General features: G+C 39.0%; 1 protein-coding gene across 1 annotated transcript in view; it reads right to left on the bottom strand.

Annotated features, from left to right (window-relative positions):
• LOC118321287 (protein kinase C-binding protein NELL1-like) overlaps nt 1–17,665 on the bottom strand; it is a 247,958-nt gene that overhangs the window by 177,431 nt on the left and 52,862 nt on the right. The window contains exon 5 of the mRNA XM_035652555.1: nt 503–599. Coding sequence (XP_035508448.1) covers nt 503–599 — 97 coding nt within the window. The remainder of the gene's footprint in view (nt 1–502; nt 600–17,665) is intronic.

The raw sequence follows: 17,665 nt of genomic DNA, 5'->3' as shown, positions 1-17,665 counted from the left end.
GGGGGGGGGGGGGGGGCAGAGGGAGGATGAACAGTTGGCTGGTGTGCAGCAGCAATAGTGTCAAAGTACGGGGAGGAGAAATAATTTACACCACAGTAGATTCTGGTGGCCAATAATATGTTACATAGAAAAAATAAAAGGCCCATTGATTGCATGTTGGGTGGGCAGGAGAGGTGGGAATATCAAGAGTGTGAGCATTTCCTGGCGAGACTCCACCATGTCCCCTCCCTGCTGTGAGTGCATGCAGGAGCCCAAGAAAACGAGCAGTGATTAAAAATCGACAGCATTGTAATGGGCTTGGGAATAAGCGTTTCAAAGCACACGCTGATCCTTTTTGCATCTCCTTTGTGAGCCCACGGTACTTCTTTCCTGCTTCTTCCACTTGTCTCTCCCCGCCCCCCACACAGCCTACTGCAAATCTGGCCAATTATACCAGTTGATCTTGAATGTGAAGCACATTCAGGTGCATGAAGGAAGAGATGTGTGTGTGTGTGTGTCTTACCTTGAACAGGCCATGCTTGTGGCTGTGCTGGCCGAGCCACACTCCACTGCCTGGGGTGAGCTCCATCTGAGGGGGGTCTATCACCCGCTCATAAATCCTGCCAACAACAAATCAGAAGAGAATGTTTGGTTATGATAACGACACAGTCCCAAACACGTTTCTCTTTTTGTCCTGGTCTGGCAGGAACACTGATCCAATACAGCTGAATACCAGAGTAAATCCAGCAGACCATGTGCATGTCCGCTCCCTCCCACCCTCTCTCCCAACCCTTTCCCTCCCACCCTCTCTCCCAACCCTTTCCCTTCATGAGAAGCAGAGAGTGTAGAGCAGAGGCTGCTCTCCTCAAGCATGACAGCCAGTCTCGCCCCACGGCTCTCTAACATGGTATTGATATCTGGACCTGGGATGTAGGCTGGATTAACTGCCCGACTCCTGACACAGACACAAACAGGCTTTGGCATTATCAAGGCAAACATCCTCAGCGTCATTCAGCACCATTTTTTCCTGCACTGAGGTGGCCTTAACGATGCCTCCGATGGGCCTCTGTGAGGATGTCAGAGAACAATTTGTCAGGATTTCTCCTCCTCATCCTCCTCATGCTGGGAGCACATACAGAGACACGCATCCAGAGTAGCAAGCTAATTCATCTCTTAAGTTTCATTCAAAGGACATCACATGTTTTGATCTCAGCTGAACAGACCTTTCTCACAGCAGCCATTTTGACATGAAATAGCAGGGTAAACATGGTTATCAATTATACTAATTAAGGTTCCGTTCCATTTAGTTTAGCAGAGCGTTTCCAGTAAGTCGTCAAGCACATGCAGCACCCTGACTCTGTTTGACCTGAATCTGCAACAATTCAGCAATGTGGTAGGCTTTACTGTACTTCAAAGTAAAAGTCATGAGGAGTCAAAGTCAAGAGAATATAAATCTTCATGCAAAATAATATATCTTCTTATTAGTGGTGGTAGTCACTCCCATGAGATAAAATGGTAAAATATTTTTCTCAAGACAGGGGAGATTAAATCATGACCACAATCCCTGTCAATTTTATATTACATTTGACAGGTGGCATGGCAAGAACATGGGCTCCACTGGGATTCCTTCCTGTCCATATGATTTTACTGCATGTATACTGTAGGGTACTGGCTTCAAGTTGTCACAAAAGATTTGTTGCAGTTGAATTCAGATTTAAATGTTGCATGCATGCAATTTTAATATTAAAAACCTTTAAATAAATGTTTGAGTCACAGTCAGTGTCTTTAATGTGTCCAATAAATGCTTATTAAGGAGAAAAGCAATGTCAAATATAATAATTATAGATCTGTTTTCTGTTTTCATTTTCTGTTTATATTTTTAATAGTTTTTTGCTTATTTATGCTGATTTAGTCCTAGAGGAAGATTTGCCAGTAACACAGAAACATACAGATATATACAATAGATAAAATGATATGTAAGTACTGCAGTGCTGTATTACTGTTTATGCTATAGCTGTCAGATTTCCCCCCTGCTGGGTGAGCTGTCACTGCAGTAGAGAATGTAGAGGTCATGTGATTATACTCTATTTTGTCTCCCCCAACCTTTCTGTCTTTGCTTCCCCCACCTTCCCCTCTCGTCAGCAGCTCAGCAGCGGTGGAGAGTGGGAGTTTCACACAGGGAAAATTTGAGAGCTGCGATGCCAATTAGAATAGTGATGTGCTCACGGGCATATTTGCATGGCCTGACACCACAGGTTGCAGCAGCCAACAGCTAATTATAGAGGACATACACCAGTCAACATACTGTATAGTATGATTAACATCTGCTCTTCTATCGCCATGGTGCAGGATTTAATCAGAAATAGCTGCAGTTTACAACCAAGGGAACAGAAGTCAACGTTTTACATACATCCTAACCCCCCCCCCCCCAAAAAAAGAAAACAAACAAACACAATATATACTTCCTTACCATAGTGATATCCATCCATGAAGATAGTTCTAGTTTATTTTGAGGTAATTAAAGATAAATGGGGATGTGTTTTTTTTTTCCTTTTTTTGTAATTTGGGTGATTTGATCCTTAAAAGTTGCAATCCTTAAGAATTTCAAGAAATCTGACTTCAATCTGACTCATAACTTTTTCAGTACAAGCATTTCAATGTTCTGTAACTGCCATTCTTTTAAGTAGTTCTCACTGTTAGTGGCGGACTTAACATTTCCAAAGCTGCATTCATATTGCAGCATGCAATCCAGTGTTACTTTTTGCAATTTTATCTCATTGAAATACTGTTACTGCCAAGTCAGAGCTGCATCAAGCTACCACTAAAATGAACATTTCCATTGCAAGTACACAAAAAAAGCATCCAACCAGTGAAACACTTTAAAAATTGCAAGGAGGAATGGAACAAAAAGTGACAAGAACAGTGAGCTGTTACATGAAGAGCTGCAGGAAACTCCTCAGCAATATAACTAACTCCACCATGCCCAACTGTTGTGTGCAAAATTACATGGAAAAGTCCAATTATTAATGGACAGTTTGTTTGGTTGCTATGTAATATAGATAGATATACCAGTTGCTTTTCAGTTGTGTTTCTGATAAAATAACTGCTCCCGCCCCCAGAATTGTGGGACCTGTAGTATTAAACCACACTTGATGTCATGACCAGTATCCATGGATGTCACCAAATCAGCCAGGCCTGAAATCTCAAGGATTATACCTTTAATGTGGGATTAGCAGTGGTACTGTGCTTTGCCAAATCCCTTAGCATCTACTGCACAGCAGAAATGGAATGCTAATCAATAAAAGCTTGTTGGACGCGGAGTAGCATGCAGTGAATACATGATACAGTGGAGTCAGATGAACCAGACCCCATCACTTCATCCATAACCAGTAAAATAGGGCAGCACTGCTCCACATTTACACTGCTCCTCTTAACCTTTATCAGTGTCTGTGTGTATGTGGATGTGACAGAGAGAGAGAGAGACCCACATCTCGCTACAGAAGAAAGAGCCAGGCAGGTGTGGAGCGACTCGCCCATCATTCATGTGAATGGCCAGGCTAAAGCAAAGAGAAAACCCTGAGATATAGAAAGTGCTGCATTATGGCCAGCTAGAGCTGTGGAGGCTCTGGATGCTGGAGACTGTATAAATCCACATCTTACTACATAACACATATTTTGTTGACAGTCCACTTCAATAAGCTGCCAGGCCACCTCGTTTCCACCGATTTACCGACTGAATTGAATAAACTACATTTAATCTTGGGCAGTCAGGATTTCAGCTATACTGCCTGGCTGTTTCCCAAGTTTGTCTTTAAGCCACTGATAAAAGCAAATACATTAAAAAGACTAAATAAACACAAAATAAAGCCACAAATGTTATCAAACGTGGTGTCTGTCTAACTTAAGAATTACATGTCGGAAAATTCCAAAACTAACAGCTTTTATCTTCAAAAGTGAGACAGTATATTTAGGTCTCTGGCAACCTTCATGGCTCGGCTTCAAAAGAACAATCTCAATCACAGCCTTCATTATTTGCTCTGCCAATATCTGTCGGCCACACTAAACTGCAGACCACTTCCAATTTTCCACTAGTTGAGCTTGAGACATTTTCTGTCATGTTTGTGTCTTTCCTCTGCCAGAGAGATGAAGTCAGAAATCGGGAGTCAAAGTCCCTTTTGAATCACTTGCTTCACTGTGGGACAGAATTATCAAAGCTCTCCGTTTATCCTCTGCCAAAAGCACCAGCTGGGATATGTCACATCACCGAAGACAGGTGGGAGATTACTGGTTACTGTGGTAGTTTGACAGGAAGCTAAAAGAGAGTGTCCTGTGTGCTGTAAAATGCTCCAAAGGAGCGTGTAACTGGGGTTGGGGTTCGATGGCACTATCAAATCTGAATCCAGTGTACAATCTGCTCATGAAATCTGACTTTGAAACTTTCAAATCCCTTCTCAAATTTATTTAGATTAAGCTGTGTGACATAATTTCAAAGTAGCATCATATTTTATACCTGAAATATTATATTTAAGGACTAAAACTTTTAAAGTATTAAGAACTAAAACTCAAAAGATAGTGAAATAAACAAAACTCAAATTTGACCAGATGGGAAACAAATTTGCTATGTGACTACTTTGTTTTGTACTTAAAAACACAACTTTGTGCCAAAAAAAAAGAAAAGTAAAAAGTAAAAGATAAATCATTCAATAGACTGCATGCTAAAACAAAAAAACACAAGAGAGGTTAATTTTTTAATAGGCTTGTTGGATTTAGGGATTAACCACTCCTTTGTATTTTATTCACTTTGAACTGAATGGTAAAAACGGTTTAGCTATCAGAACCCAACCGTATGTGTAAGACCAATACATAGGTGGCGTTTCAAGCATACTGGTCTTCAAACAAAAACTACACATCCTCAAACATTCACAACAATCCCACTGTAGTTTTTGTAGTTTTACAACTGCTTTTAAGTCTTCAAAAACATCACTATACCAATGTAACAGATTTTTTGTCTATTGCATTTATCTGTCAGTCAACAGGATGTTAAAAAGGATATCAGCATATTTTTTTCTAATAACTTATTTCAAAAACATGGGAGACAACAAAGACAACAGCAGATGTAACCAATTTTTTATATTTTAATTGTAAGAATGCACACCAGATGATTTAGTCAAGATGCAGAACTACGCAGTTGGCATTTATACTTTACAAAAACAAAATAAAGGCAGACTTTTGTCATCTGCTGGTTGCACTTTAGTGCTATGTTCTGTACAGGAAGCCAAAGTGTATAAGTTAAGTGTAGTTAAGTTAAGATAAGTTCTAAGTTCTATATAGGCAGCTCCTCAGGAAAATTCTACTCCAATTGGCAACCGCTAACTAGCTGCCTGCATCTTATACGCGGTGTTGCATGTCTGCCGCCAGCCTCCTACGTGACCTTAGCAGTACTTGTTTTTTAACCTGTTAGGTTACCTTATCAATTCAAATGTAATCAGTACTTCAGGAACAGACAGACAGATACTTTATAAATCCCCTATTGGGGAAATTCTTGGAGTGATGGGCTTGCCACATTAGAGGCGCCCATGAGCAGTTTCAGCAGTTTCCAGCTACCAGTCCACAGTCCATATTGTGGTCTGTGGGATTTGAACCAGCAACCCTCCTATTCCCAAGCCAAGTCCCTACACACTGAGCTACTGCCTCCCCTGTAAATATACGATATACGAATATGAATACGGTTAATGTATATGTGTATATATGTACTATATTTGTGTGCACAAACCTTGGAATTGCATGTAATTATTCTCCCTTTTAAAAAAAAAATCTTTATTCTATCTTTAATTTTTCTGTGTATTATCTAGGTGTGTATATACTGTAGGTATTGTGTACATACATCATTGATGTGTATGTATGTGTACATATTTCCTATTGTAACTATTGCCATTATTATTTCTCTATATTTATTATTTATTGATGTTTTTCAATAAAGTATTGAGATTTAAAAAAAGGAACAAAAATAACTATTAACAAGATGGAATCATCATGGCTTATACATTTTGCTGCACGAGCTGGAGGCGAGTTGGAAACATTTGGTTAGTGACGCTTTTAGATCGGCTCACTCTCATTGGCTATTGCGGGTTTCTGCTCATTAATCAATTCTTGATCTTTTCCCCAAGACATTTTTGTAGCATAACCAATCTGAGAATGTATTTGCTGCTTTTTGTACACCCACACTAACCACCCCCCTCCTACTTCTATGCCATCCAAGAACATAGGAATATAATCCATGCAAGAAAGTTTCCTCCAAAACCTGCTAGGAAAAAACATTCACTAGTATATAAACATCATATCTAGGAGACAGTGTTACTCTAATTTACTTAAAATATTTAAAATGTCTTCCTTCTCCCTTATCCCTAATGTTTTGGGGGAAGATCTTGTTGGTCGTCTTAAAGAGCTTAGGCTGTTTTAGAAACTGTTGCTGTTGCTGGACCTGTGAAGCCCATCGAGGTACTCCATCTGATATCAGGCTGTAAACATAAACTTCAATTGACCTTACGTCCATTTCAGTAGGTGGCCATAGTAGACTAAATGGGTACATCCTTTGATCTTTCAGCTGAGCCTCTAAGCCGTCTAGGCTTAGAGGCTCAGCTAGTCATCATGATAGCGCCCTTGAGTACAAGTGTACTACACAATCCAAAACACAAAATACTCTACACTGGGTACAAATGTGGACAGAAATAAAGAGGAGATACATTGTGAACAAAATGTAGAAGAATTACCATGAGACAACCTTTCCTTTGTGAATACAAATTATGCCCTACTAATTCTAATGTGGTCATAATAATTGGGCCAATTCTCAGTTACAGTCCATTTACTGAGATTGGATATAAATTCTAACTCATTTACATGTGCATTTCTACTCTGCTGTGCAGAGAGAGCAACTGATCAGCACTTTCCTTATGGTAACATGCTGTACATGCATACTATTCTGTTTTGCCCATTTCTCCCTTCTGTATGTACAGCTACAATGACACTAGCAGGCCTGAATAATGTGCATTACAGTGTCCTAGCACAGTGAAACTTGTAATAAGGGAGGGACATTTTACATAAAAAAAGGTTCCTCTGTTTACAAGTCAGAAACACAACTCTATTCTATCTTCATATACAGTGTTACAGAACAGATCATCAGAGATAGTAAACAAGCCTGGCACCACAGGGGAATGTTCTGTGCATAATGACATCCCATGGTAACTGCTCTCTGACAATTCCCTTTATACACATTGCAGCCATTTACCATTGGTGCAACTGAACCCTTGAGCTGAGTGCAACAGATAATGTGTGTGGTGGTCTCCAGTGAATCACATATTAACACAAATGTACATACATGTACATATCAGATGCTACACACAACATGTCAATGTTCAAAACAGGACCATAAAAACAAATGAACATATAGTACATGATGTGCATGGCACTTTCAACCATTAGATATTAACTGGAATTCAGGTACATTTTGTGTTTTTTCTCTATATACCTCTATCTCTATTTTTTTATTTATTTATTTCATAAATCAGATGATATATAAATAGACGTATTTTTACAGTGGAATGTTTATTTAAATGTGAAAATGCAAAGCAAATTGTTGGTATTTTTGTGGAAATTGGGTCATAGACCTTGGCTCTGAGAATAGACACCTCAGACCCACGTCTGTTTCTGGAGCAAAGTCACTCAGTTGCCAATTGGGTGATTCTGTCAACAAGAGAAAAATAAAATCTTGGAGCAAGCACAGCAATGCTAAAACTGTAAACAACATTTTAATTAAACGCATCAAACGCTCTCTAACCAGTAGATACATCCGCATCAGAAATAAATGCTTAATGCAGGGGCATCATTAAAGCAGGGATGATAGTAAACTGGCATTTATCTATAAACTAAGATGGGCAATTTTAGTATGTGTTGATCACAGCTGTGTAATACTGTGTGAAAACTGCAGTTCATTAAATATCTGCACCTATCTGAAGGCAGCAGGACAGATATATGTGATGAATCTGCATCAAGAGTGAACCCTGGAACCCCATTATTGATGGTAAGAGGGTTAACTTCAACAGACACAAAAGCAGGAAATATCCCTGTTAAGGTAGAATGGAACCACTTGAAACAACAGACTTTACACATTGTTGCCATTTATTGCAACGTGGCAACATCAGACTTCAGACAGATCTTTTCGGCAAGCCATGTTTCTGTAAGAATTAGGACCACTGGGGAGGTTTATTAAAAGTTCAGTTTACAGCGTGGTGCAGGCTCTTGATGCAAAGTTTAAACTCTCGTTGTGTTTCAAGTTTAAGGATGCCTTGAGGGCTTGTTATTGCCATATAGTATGAGCTTATACAAAAGGCATAGGGAGGTAGATAAATAAGCTTTTCAATGAAATTCCATTAGGTCTAAAGTACAGGCTGCATAACAGTATTTTTTGTATTATTTAACATTATCAAGCTGGGGCAGCAGCAGAGCTCACCAGTAGAGCTGAAACAATTACTTAATTGAATCTATTTGTTGATTGAGCAATTGGCAATTAATCAGATAATTAATTATTTAATGTTATTTTTCAAGCAAAAATTACCTATAACATGACATAGTTGCAGTTTCTAAATAGACATTTTTCACTGCTATTGTAAGCATTTTTTTTGTCTTATATGAAAGTCAACTGAATGTGTGTTGGTTTTGGACTGCTTGACTGTTGAACAGAACAAGAAATGTAAAATTTTATGCAACTGATTAATCGGGAAATGCTATATAATAATTGCTAGATTAATCTATGGTGAAAATGATCGTTAGTTGCAGCCCTACTCCTCAGTGGTATGAAGTTGATAAATCGTGTAGTGGAAGTGGAATATTGTTGTGCTGGTTTTCTTTGCTCTCGTTTTTTCTTGACTTTAGTAGAAGCACTACTGTATATTCAGGCAGCTGTCATTGCAGCTCTGCAGCATCTTCTTCTAAAAGGTCATCTGTCAGTCTCTTTCATGCTTCTTAAGTGCTGAATCGAACTGTACTAGCTCCACTCAAACTGGAGCTCAGCCACCCACAGTGGTTGATAGACGCCTGCACTATACTCTGATATGGCAGGCCTCTGATTTGAGTCAATACTCCTATTCATTGTTAAATCCAGTCTACAAGCCATCTTCTGGTACAAATGAAATACCTAGAAATCCCTAATGGATGAAATATGAATAAATTGGGATTTTCTTTACCCAACAGCACGTTTTTTAAACATTGTGGCAATACGTGATGCAAACAAACCCACGAAAGTAGAAAAAGTAAAACCAACCATAAAGAACTAGAGCAATCGCACTGAAAAAGATGAGGAAACTATTCCCTGAAACTGGAGCATATCCTCATAAGATGGCAGATGTATCACGTTTAATGGATAAAATGACCCAAATTCCTTTACCCCAAGCTTGGTGCATGGAATAGGACTGGTTTTACCTACAGTATGTAGATGAAGATAGAGTCTAATCTGGCTTTGTCACCTAATTCCCAAAGGAACTGTACGCCTGCTTCCTCCCTGTCTCGGATATCTGTAATTACTTCACCTCCACAATGACCTTATCTGTTGATAGAAGCTCCTGTCCTTTTCTGATAAGACACGACTACTGTAGCTGCAGATATATTTCAGGGGAAAAAACAAGAGATGGAGAGGCTGGTAAGGTGTGTAAGTATGCTTGTGTATGTATTTGTGTGTCCCCTGGGTCTCCTTGGCACTCCTCACATCCTCCTCCTCCTCCTCACTGCCACCTGGGGCTAGAGCTGGGGTGCCTGCCCACGTGAGGTGTGTTGGACCCTGCTGAGCGCAATGCAGGGAGGCTACAGTAATGACACACTCCATCACACCTTACACAAGAAAACAGTGAACCTTAGACACAAGAAGGCTATTGGGGAGGACTAACAACCTCAAATCTGCTCCTTAAAACAAAGTCAAATACTTGAGCAGCAGGACGATGAGGGCTCTGGCAGGGATAATGACGGTCGAAGGCTGACAGGGTCTCGCAGATCATGACCCAGGCATGCAGATACATTCATCACACAATAAGATGTTTAAGCAACTGTTGCCAGCAGGGATATTAAGAATAAAAAAGGAAATTGGAGAAAACAATTGGGAGTCCATGGCGTTTGTGGTCTAAAAACACTACATCACTGCCATGTCTTGAGTTTAAAGTTTGAATCACAGTTGGGGATCTTTGCTGAATGTCCTTCAGCCAAGTATTCCTATTCTGCTGGGAGAGAAATACTTCCAATGGCCATGCTTAGTGCAAATGCAGGAAGCAGTTACAATTTCACAAAGGAAAGCCAAAATGTATTAATGTATATGTATCTTTACATACAAAATTATAATCTAATTTCATGTTTCCTGTCAGTATTTTGCATGTACTATCAATTAAAGGCAAAAAGCTCAAAATAAGAACAAACAATATAAACAGCAGTGGAAAGGGGAAAAAAGCTGATTAGTACCAGATTCGTTCACATCCTGAACAGTTCACGCCTTTAATCAATTTCAGGTAACAAGTGCAACCTGATGGAAAATAATTGGGGTTAACAGTTGCATCAGTGGAACAGCAGACTTGCAACGCTGATTGAAAATCCCAGTAAGATGGTAGAGGTTTGTTCGTGTGTAGTCTAACTCACATGAGGAGCACATTACAGAAAATCAATTTTGAAAAAAAAAGACTTTCCACCGCCACTCATTGACATTTAAAAATTTCCTTCATTAGGCTAGCTAGGGCAGGAGGAGTAATTACTGAGAGGCCTGCATGAGCTGCATTGGAACTGCAGCCACACATTGATCTAAATGTGGGTTATTCTACTGGAGTTGCCCCATTGATTAGAGACCTAAGGGCCACATAATTTCCTCTGTGCTTTCATTGTGCTGTGTGTCTTGTGTAGCTGTAACAATATAACCACCCGGTCAAACAAAAGAGCTTTCCGGTCAGAGAGATACCAACCGTATCTCAAGCTCAATGCTTTCCAAGGACAAGGGCAAAGGTGTCAAGGTTATAGACAGCATCATGTGGCATTATTAACCTGATTTCAACTCATTATCATTCTTTGCACAACACACTCCTCTTAGCTGAGGCGTCAATGATCAGGTAATGAAGTAATGAATGCTTGCTGCTCTGCTGAGCAGCGCTGGCACTGCCCTTCACAGGAAATTAAAACGTTACACCTGAATTTCTCATTGAGAGTAACATTTCTAGTTCTTCATGCATGGCTTAACCATGACTTAAACCTGCCTACTACATTTTCTAACTTTTGTATTAAAACATTAAGATATATTATCATATAGCAAACATTGTGTTCCAGAAATGGGAAAAAGGGGTTATATGACCAGGATGAAAAGAATAAAAACAATGAAAAAAGGCAACCATATTATCAGATGAAGTTTAGCTTCATTGCAACTCTATCATTACTCTAATGTTCCATTCCAGTCTAACAGCCTTGCTCTTGTCCTAATGATAGTTTTGGCCAGGCTGATGAGCTGCTTAGCAGGTATGAAAAAAGAAGAACATACCTTCCAGCTCACTGGCTTCTTTAATGAGCAAAGCAGAATGTCATTTTCTGGCTGCTGGACACAAAAGCAGTACGAGTTGTATCATTATGAGATCTTTAAGGTGGAGAGCTCCCGATGTCTCTCCTCCTTCATTAGCCAAGTGAGTAATGAAAAAGACAATATTTCATTACCTATGTCGAACTGTACACTTGATTGTGAAACCAAATGAATGTGAAACAGGTCTGCTATCATCAGCTCTACACGATATCACTCAGCATACATAATGTTGATCTTTATAATGCAAGAGTAGATCTAATGTATTTCAGATGACTCACAGAGTCATCAGTATGCTTCCTGACATCGACTCGCACATTAACAATATACAGTTCCTCAGTATGAACATACCAGATGGAGTAGACCGCTGGAAACAGGGAGTCTGATATTTAAATATCAATTGCCAGTATTAAATCAGAACTAAAACCTTAACCTTCATGCACCTTAATTGTTAAAAATTTGCTTTATTTGCTCAGGTGTGGGGCCCCAACTAATTATTACTTTCATTATCAGTTAAAATCTTGATTATCTAACTTTCAAAAAAAGGTTAAAATCACAAGTACCAAGCACCCAATTTGAAATTTCCAAGTTGCTTATTTTGTGTGACCAATAGTACAAAACCCAAAGATATTCAATTTACTGTGATATAAAACAGAGAAAAGCAGAAAATCATCACATTAGAGAAACTCTGACCAAAAAATGTTTGGTATTTTGTTTGATAAATGACTTAAACAACTTGCTGTAAATTATTTTCCACCATTAAACAAATCAATAAATTGACTAATCATTTCAGCAGTGCTCAAATGCAAGCATCTGACCTATTCATGTGCCGAGGTAAACAGTCTAATTAATGCATTTTTCACATAATCTGGACAATAATCTATCTAAACACAGTTTGTATTCAGAAAACTTAATCTGCTCCCAGTTTGTGCCAATTTCACAACATTTTATTAGACACTGTGTTGCAACAGCCATCAACACTGATAGTCAGCTGTTTTGAAGACTTAATTAGGACATCATTCAACACAACCACCATGAGACAGAAAGAGAAAGACAGAAAAGGGATGAAAGATGCAACACACAGAGAGAGCTAAAACATTTAAAAGAGATTTTTAAAGCATGTCTTCACATCATAACTGAAGCATAGACATCTGCAGTGTCATTTGAGAAAATGTGTTCAGAGTGCCAATGAGCAGGTGAGTTGGACCTTTTTTTTTTTCTTTTAAAGCGCTGGCCGGTGGCAATTTATTCCTAATGAAACCAATAACGGTCCCTCTTTCAGCCACAAAAGCAGCTCGTTTAGGCCTTAACTACATCTTAAACATTGATGTCTCTGGATGATTTATGGGCCAAATGAGATGAATAATGTAGATCAGACTACATTGTTAGCCAAGCATCTGACTAATTCAGGCCACGTAAATGCCTCTTCATTTCCATGTCCTCGTGCTGTTCAAGCATCTGCTGCTCTAACTGTGGCTGAACCAAGTGTCCACTGGTCTCCATCAGTCATTGTACAGCAGGTAGTTTCAAACAATGAATCTGATTGGCTGAAGACACTCTCAACTAGTGATTGTAATTCTGAACACACACTTTAGAAGAAAACTTTGGAGGGATGACGCAACCTGGCACTGTTAACTGGTACTAATTGGTATAATTAGACATTACATTTCAAATTGCCAAAGGAAATATAATTTCTGATATAGATCACATTTGGTATTTGGAACTGTTTGGCCCAAAGGGTGCAGTTTTTACTTGCTCTTCTTATTGTACACTCTTAAGTCAGTAGAACTGCACTCCAATCTATGAAAATAGGAAAACAGGCTAAAAATGTTTATCAGCACAAGATTTATGTCCAGTGCCAAAGGTCAGTGCCAATGCAGGTACAGATGCATGTCCTTTATGTACTGAAGTGCAAAGAGGGCTGGGCGTGGATCAGTGCACATTTTTCATCAGAGAGCTCTGTTTGAGTCTCACAGTGGCTTTGAGCTTAATTATGAATATGCCAATGATGGTGATGTTGACATTTAGCAGGTACAATATTTACCACGTTTACCATTATAGTTTAGCATGCTAACATATGCTAATTCCCATAAACACAAAGTAAAGCTGAAGCTGGAATGTCATTAGTTTTGCAGGTATTTGGTCACAAACCAAGTACTTGGCAGACACAAAATTCAACCTGATGATGAATGGCAAGTGAAGGGATCATCAGAGTTGTTACAATTCATCTCGAGAGGTGCAATTATGTCTGTACCAAATTATGCCAATTCATTGAATAGTTGTTGACATTTCTCTCAAAACCAAAAATGTCAACCCATGATGAAAGATGATGAAAAGTATGAGTAGCCCATCAGTCAGTAGGTAAACCATGTATGTCTGAACCAAAATGTATGGCAACCCATTGGGATATTTCAGTCTGGACAAAAGAGGTGGACCAACCAAATGCCATCCATAAAGCTAAAAACCACCTTATAACATCTGTAAGTGTTCAGTATGCCCTCTGCATTACTCACACTCTTGTCAATATAGAGCAGCATTCTTGCCAATAGATCCTCCTAAATGTTATACACTGGACCATTAAAATTTCCTCTCTGGTTATTTCTATTTTACTCACGCTGTATTAAACAGCTGCATTACTCCAGGCTAAATAAAGACTTTCTGTAACAGAGCTGTATCAATACATCCATGTCTTCAAATCCTTGGCCTTGAAAATAAGAAAAACCTATCAGACATCAAACCACCAGTGTAAAGTCATGAAGCCTCTCTGAGTCTCTGACTTGACACTAAACTGCAAAACATTGTAAATGAGGTGCAATTATTATTCAGATTATCCATAAGTAAATCTTGTCACTGACGCGTATACAAAGCGTGTTGTTGTGACACCCACGTCACATCAAACAAAAAACTCCAGCAGAGAGACCACACTAGTAAACACACAAAATAATGCTCCCCTAACATAATCGCTGAAATATAAAAGGAGTTGTAGCCTAAGACACACCAGACAGCAGCAAAAAAAGAAAAGCTTCTGTCTCCCGATATTTTTAAATACTAACTGGAAACATCTAATAGTACAATTACAATTGTAAATTGATTACCAAAATCATCAGTACATCACAATCAACACATCAAATTCTTGGTTCAACTTTGACCTGCCATACTTACTGTAACATAGTGACACAGTTAAACTGATTATCTGTCTGTGAGATCTCAGCAATTGCTTTGGTGAGTCATGACCAAAACTTTGAAAATAAGATCCCAGTTTTAATGAAGTTTTCAAAATGTTTTAACTTTAAATAGCATTTTGTTGTAAGTTTTAGAAATGTTGGATGGAAATTTCTTCTCCCTACATTTCAAATTAGCTTTGTAGATATGATCTTAAGTACAATATTGGCAAAGCAGATTGTGAAATGTAGCAAAACAATTCAGAGATAGCAAAAACAAAGATATGCATAACATATTGCTACAAAGAGTAAAGGAAACAAAGCATTAAAAGATGCTCTTTCTCTCTCACATAATTACACAAGAGAGCAATCTCCAGAGCGTTTGGCTGAAAATACTAAGCCAAATTAGCAGAATTGAACTGAGCTCTCCCGTACTTCATGATCAATGGTTTCTCAGCTCTTTGTTCCAAAATTTCTTCTTGTCTTCATCCTTGTCCAGGACTGTCTCTACCAATAAATACAAAAAACCTGACTGTAGGTAGACCATACTGAATGACTGATATACAAAGACAGACAGAAGAAGAGAGTCTGAATATTTTAATTATAACCCCTGCATCGATTGTGGTTCATTAATTATGTTCTAACGACATACATTATGTTGTGTGTTTATGAGTGCATCCTCGCAGTTGGATGTTTCTGTCTCTGACAATGTGGCGGTGCACTAATCAGGGCAAATGCATGACCAATGGATGAGCTAGATGGATAAAAAGAATGTTGTCTGGTTAGCAATGAGGATGATGATGTCAGTCAGTTAGCCTGTCCAACAAGTCCTTTAGTGTCACTAATAGGTCATATATTATGTCCAACAGTTTGGCTTATAACAATGTGCTGAAATGATTTTGAGTATGTTACAGATCTGCATGTTCCCCAGGGGATGAACCCTTTTCCACTGTGGAGACTTATCAGGACGTCACCCATTGGTGTACTGTTTTTGAAGCTTCAAGTCTGTCTATATCATATTATCTATTTTACTCTAAATGGGACCATCAGTTACAAAATTAAGTTCATGCTGTATGGAAGAAGACTTGAAAATTGTGATTAAGACCATAAATTCATTAGGATACTGTTCACTGAGCTCATAAATCAAGTGAGAAGTAGTTTAATTTCTCCATAAGACTCTTCTTTTTTGCAGCCCATGCTAGCCATTAGAAAGAATGCAGTTTAAGACACTTCTGCATTGCTTTATACTGCATACAGCATACAGTATTTAATTAGCAGATAACGTTTGCTGTGCACACAGGTGCCCAAGGTGGTGAATGATTTGATTTGAACCACCCTGTGACCTATCCTCTAGCACCAAACCCAGGACAAAATGTAGCTATGTTTCAGCCCTACTGCTATCAAGGTTTTGAGTAAAGCAAAACTTTGTTGTATTGTAACAAAGTATGTTGCTCACAAAGTCGTGTATTTTCATACTCTGGTTGCTAGCAGGGCTTTAGATTTTTAGCTTTGGTAAAAAAAAAAATTCCTTGTATACAATCCACTGAGGGAAAATGGAGGTTGAGTAGATCTTGAGAAGGGGCTGCTTTTGTTTGTTTTGCTGCAACCTAAAGGAAGGAGCCAGCAAGGAGAGGCATGCACCTTTTAACTCAACCCTGCCTGAAGGTTGGCTTTCATACCACATCTGAAGATCCCACATGCAGCAGAGCCCTGGCTAAACGGGGTTCCAAATAAGAAGCAGCACAGGAGAGGCGTAGGAGCTAGAAGCAAGTACTGAACAGTGTTGAGAGCAACACAAGCCCTCTGGGAAACACCAGCCAGTCTGCACATGAAATGACCTTTTATGAGTAGGGGACAACTGCTTGGTTGTAAGTGACAGGCAGAGCCAATGTCATTACTGAGATTAGCTATTCAGGTCCAAAACAAAGAGCTGACTGAGTGTGTGACGAGGGAGTATGTACTGGGTGTCTGCCACTAATTCAATTAGGAAAATTAGGTGATTGCAATTACATACAACACTTATGTAAGTGTCTGACCTTGTCTGGGCTCCACACTGGCACCATTGCAGGTAATATCGCACAGATGTGTGTGTGGCAGAGAAATGACCTACAGTGACTAAGTATGTTCCAATGAAATGCATTTGAAAATGACAGGTGGAGGAGGTAGGGGACTGAAAAAGTCATTGACTCCATATGAGGGAACACACTGCAGCCATCTTCTCACTCTGCACATCTGAATGCAATAACATTTTGTATTTCAATACATATCATTATTTTTAAATGTCTGAGTTGTTCAATGAAATGCTCCAAAAATGCTGCTGAAGCAAAACAGAAAACTCATTTTTCATCTGGTCAGGTGAGTCATAATATTTTTTTCCCTAGAGCAGCAGGCAGACAGAACAGCAGTGTGCGGTGTGGATGTCTGACTTTGACTGTTGCTGTGAATTTCTTTGCAGAAAATTGACCCAAGACTCAGGGCCAGCAAAGTGATACAAATGTATGCCGTATGTCCCCATCATGTGATGGTATAACCAACTAGGTGCCCTGTGAATGAAAGTCTTCACTTCTAAACAAATAGTCACATTACCAGGCTTCCAGCATTACCTACAGCTGTGATTCCCAACCTTGGGGTCAGGACCCCACAAGCGGTCACGAGGCCTTTTTGGTTTTAAGGTGTGTAAGAAAACTGTATAAATATACACACTACGCCTTTATCTCTGCATTCGGTTCACTTCTGTGAAGAAAAGTAAATTGTCTATTAGGCACCAGGTGCAAGGAAACACTGAAAAAAAGCCTGTTAAGTATGTATGATTGTTAATAATGAATTTAAAAAAATAATAATAATACAAATTGAGAATTGTATAAAACAGGAAATAATATGCTCAAAATGTATCAAAATCAATCACTTAAACTTTTTGCAGTTACTGAGTTCACTATTT

This window comes from Morone saxatilis, unplaced genomic scaffold (genome assembly GCF_004916995.1).
Source record: "Morone saxatilis isolate NCDOM2014 unplaced genomic scaffold, NCSU_SB_2.0 Contig11, whole genome shotgun sequence".
Taxonomy (NCBI): Eukaryota; Metazoa; Chordata; class Actinopteri; family Moronidae; genus Morone; species Morone saxatilis.
This window is presented reverse-complemented; position numbering and strand designations above follow the sequence as displayed.